The sequence below is a fragment of the Quercus lobata genome, chromosome 4 (assembly GCF_001633185.2).
Source record: "Quercus lobata isolate SW786 chromosome 4, ValleyOak3.0 Primary Assembly, whole genome shotgun sequence".
NCBI lineage: Eukaryota > Viridiplantae > Streptophyta > Magnoliopsida > Fagales > Fagaceae > Quercus > Quercus lobata.
In genome coordinates, this window is record NC_044907.1 from 19,374,126 (window position 1) to 19,378,180 (window position 4,055).

The following is a 4,055-nucleotide window of genomic DNA, read 5'->3' on the forward strand; positions in this document are numbered from 1 at the left end:
TTAATTACGTGGTTTCCTGACACAAGTAGTTAGATTCCTTTATGTGAAAAGCTATAAATTTTATCTGAAGAAATGTACAGAAATGGATTTGATGAAACAATTAACCTAACTGAAATTCCAATAACTTCCCCACCCAACCAAACCTTAATAAAAAATCTGGGAGTGGGGTAAGATTTATCCAATCAATTAATTTGTTACTCCACTAGTCTAGCTTAGAAACGCTTCAGCTGTTGCACGGCTACTTGCAATCTGGAAGTGATCGGTTAAACCCAAATGTGCCATTAGAAGCCAAATATGAGTGATAAGTTCCCCTCCTCGTCTGAGCTGCTGTACATGATGTCTTCCTTTGCATTGGCTGGCAGCATAACCCAACATTTCCGTCCAAAAGTCCATAATTATGTGCCATGTTGTGACATCATAAGTTATTAATACTGATGCAAGCTTACACGCATGGAATATCAGAAAATAGCTTTTGTTCCCTCGGGCAGTAAGCATAACGTCGGTGCTTACCTTTATCAACATTTCAGAAGCTTGGAACTTGTCGACGATTTTAATCGATTTAAATCGCTGTTCTTCAATGAAGCGCCTAACATCAGTATAAATTTCCTGGAACTTGATGTGTGCCATCCCAATTGGCAACATGTAAGGATGCTTGACTAGGAGATAGAGCATGTAGCGAGACAGGTACTCGCACCTTTTCTTCGTTCCCCATGTTTGATTATCTACATTGCAACAGATTTCTGTTGCTAGGTGCCAGATAAGAATGCTCTGGTCAAAGTCCAACTTAAGACACCAATCAAGATCATGATCAAGTTCGAACTTTTTGAGTGTGCGGGCACCCCTACGGCCGAACAAGGCTTTAAGATCTGTGTCAGAGCAATTAGTTCCCGCCCGAAGCCGAACTTCCTTGATCAGGTCGAACATGTACCCTTTTAAATCGTCAATGAGTGGTACATGAGTCTCATACTGGTGAATCTCTAGCATTTCATCAATACGTAAAATCTTCAGGAATCCATGGAAATACTTGGGCAACGGTTTTTCTTCAACTGCAATGCTTAGCAAATTGAGCTGACCAATGGAATTTGACCACCTGTGTTTTTTCTTAGCACAATTGATGGCTCGCAAAATGCTGGTATGCTTATGCTCAATCAACCAATGAGCTGTCTCATCGGAGAGAAGTAGTTTTACAAATGAACATAACTCCAAAAGAAGAGCAACTGCCAACAATACCAAAGTAATGGTAAAGTCAATGTAGGAGTATTGCTGTTTCTCTGTGACCGTCTTATCAAAAAGTAAAACTACAAACACCATCAAGGTGAGAAAGATTCCGATGATTCGTCGAGCAATGCCCCAAACGGAGTACATTATCTTTGCCTTTGTGTACATCAAGTCGTACATAATTCCAAGTTCAATCTCAATCACCCTCAAACCCTTTTCCCAAGTCACGTTTTCCCGTAAAAAAATCGTCGTGCTTGCATCCCTATCCTTCACGCTAAGTATCATATCTGCGAAGAGCCGCTTGACCATATCAAATAAGCTATAGGCCGTACGTAATTCGTTTGTATCAGTATGATCTGACGAAGTATTGGCTAGATGATCAGGCACCTCAACTTCAAGCTCCTGATGTATTTTGAGATGGTACCCCTCAAATTCCTTCAGTCTAGATTCCTCTATTATTTTGGAATCATTGGTCGGGATATCAGGAATTGAGTCCCGAAATTTGTTGTCGCTTGCCAAGTAGAGGACCCACACTCTTTCCAAGTACTTTACAATCCCAACACAAAACATCACAATAAAGAGTAAGGATAGACGAGAGCCTGTCCAGGCCATGAACAAGATGTAATTCGTTGTTATTGCTTGAGTAATTACTCCAAATAAGTGTCTTCTCCACAACTCGTTGTCTTCCACGGAGTAAGCAGTAATGGCATCGGTGCCACCCAAGTGCAACAGCAGTAGAGGTGCCCAAAACGCTTTTAGCTCCGAATTTGCATCAAGAACACCACTATGCGCGTACAATTCTCCTATATCATTTGAGAGTATGCCAGCGGTCATTGTTGCTATGGAGTCGGCAAGTAAGTAGGCTGACCAAATAGTAACTTTTCTCCAAATTCCACCATCATTCCTTTTGCGATTACCCAGAAAGACAAGAATTATTTGGGTTGTGAGGCTAGCTAGAATCAGTCCCCGCAGCTCCCATTCCTCCCACAGTTTCCTCCAACTTGAAGTAACTACTTCCGCCGTTCGCCTCTTCTTGATTAAGATCATACTGCCAACAACTGATAGAAAATTCATTAGCATTATTATACGTGGAAAGAAAATTCGTTCAATATTTTAGTGTTACATCAACAGAAAACAAATTCCCAGCTCACCAATACTATATTTTATATACAAAAATTTCAAGGTAGATCAAGGGGATAATGATAATTCTGTAATATAAATAAATAGCGTGGTGCTCCCTAAAGTTAAAGTACCTGCATGTATTAGCATGTTGACTATTTGGAGAGAGAGAACTGAGTAACGAAAGAACTGAGTATGTTGGAGAGAGAGAGAGAGAGGAGAGAACTCAGCAATTATTTTGAAGACACCCCCTTTACTTGACAAGGAATATGGTTTAATGGATATTATTTAGCACTCACGAATTTGTTTTATAATTTTTTATAAAGAAAAAAGAATAGTAGAAACGCAGGATTTTTTCTTTTTTCATAGATTGATCAAATCACAATTTAGCCCAAATAGCGCCCCCTCCCCCTTTTTTTCTTTTTGTCCAGCTATTATGTTTGCGTTTATTGTTTTGTCTGTCCAATTAAACTTTCTTTGAAAAATTATATTGTAAAAGACATGGTTTATGTTTGCACTAATGTTAAATCTTAAAATTTCAAAAAATAACCAATGAAACACTGAGACTTAAAAAGGTAATAAACTCTCAATTCATATCAAACCCCAAAAACAATGACATTTAATGATCGGTATAATATTAATTTTAAAATTTTTGAAATCTTAGGAATTATTTATTATATTTGAAACTCTATACTTTGACTATTGATTTTTAAAGTCTTGCCGTTTAGTTTATATTTTATAATTATAGGATTTAATTGATTACATCTCTAAACAACAAAATATGGGTTTAAAATATAATTTTGGCAAAATTACACTATTGATCCCTTAAATTTACTCTGTTTATCCTATGAACACAAATAGTTATTTAAATTTGAAGTGAGTATTATTCATCTCTCAAATTTAAAAAAGGAGCTCAATTAGTCATTTTGTAAACTATCATTAGTACTATTGCCTATGTAGCTAACAGAATAATGACATGACATCCTTAACTGAGTTGCTCCAATACAAAGCAACCATGTCAACTAAACAATTATGTAAGCTCCAACTCAACAAAACTTAAAAAGGCCTATTTTTCTTTCTCCTTCTCAATTAACTTTAGGTTCTCCTGATCATCTCCTTTGTCATGCTCCACTACACCCAAACATGCACATTGTAACCTTCACTAATCATTGCCAACGAAGCTCATGATAGTCATCCACCTCTTCCATCATCCGCTATAACTCAACCCATGAGTTTAGGTATAGAATTCTATATGTTGGGAAATTTAGATCCCGGTTGATAGTATTAACAAGTTTTAAACCCAAGTTATTAATTAGATTTATTATGAATAAAACTCGTTAAAACAAACAAACATCAATATCATGTCAAAATCATGTAGTGGAAAAAATAAATAAGACAAGATATGATAACGCAGGAAAACCAATGAAACAAATTAGTTTCACAGTAAAAAACCTGGGGGGATACCTTCCCGAAAAGCAATCTACTATAATAAAGAGAAATTTCAGATCCAATACAAAACCTTTGTCCTTAGACTCTATAATCCTCGTAGATGAACTTACAGCAAAAACCTTCCACCGCTTCAGAACCTCTAAACTCTTCAATATATAAATGACACCCCTTTTTGCACGAATCTCAGTACATGACTAACCAATGATGCACGGATCCCAATACGCGACTTAATCACCAACTTGAGAAAGATGTTGGCTGCAAAGTTCTTC

The 4,055-nt window shown here is 36.9% G+C and overlaps 1 protein-coding gene across 1 annotated transcript; it reads right to left on the reverse strand.

Moving 5' to 3' along the window:
- Positions 1-207: 207 nt before the first annotated feature.
- Positions 208-2,298, reverse strand: LOC115984759. The gene has a single exon (XM_031107770.1). The coding sequence runs from the start codon at positions 2,296-2,298 to the stop codon at positions 208-210; it is 2,091 nt and encodes a 696-aa protein (XP_030963630.1).
- Between the last annotated feature and the right edge of the window lie 1,757 nt (positions 2,299-4,055).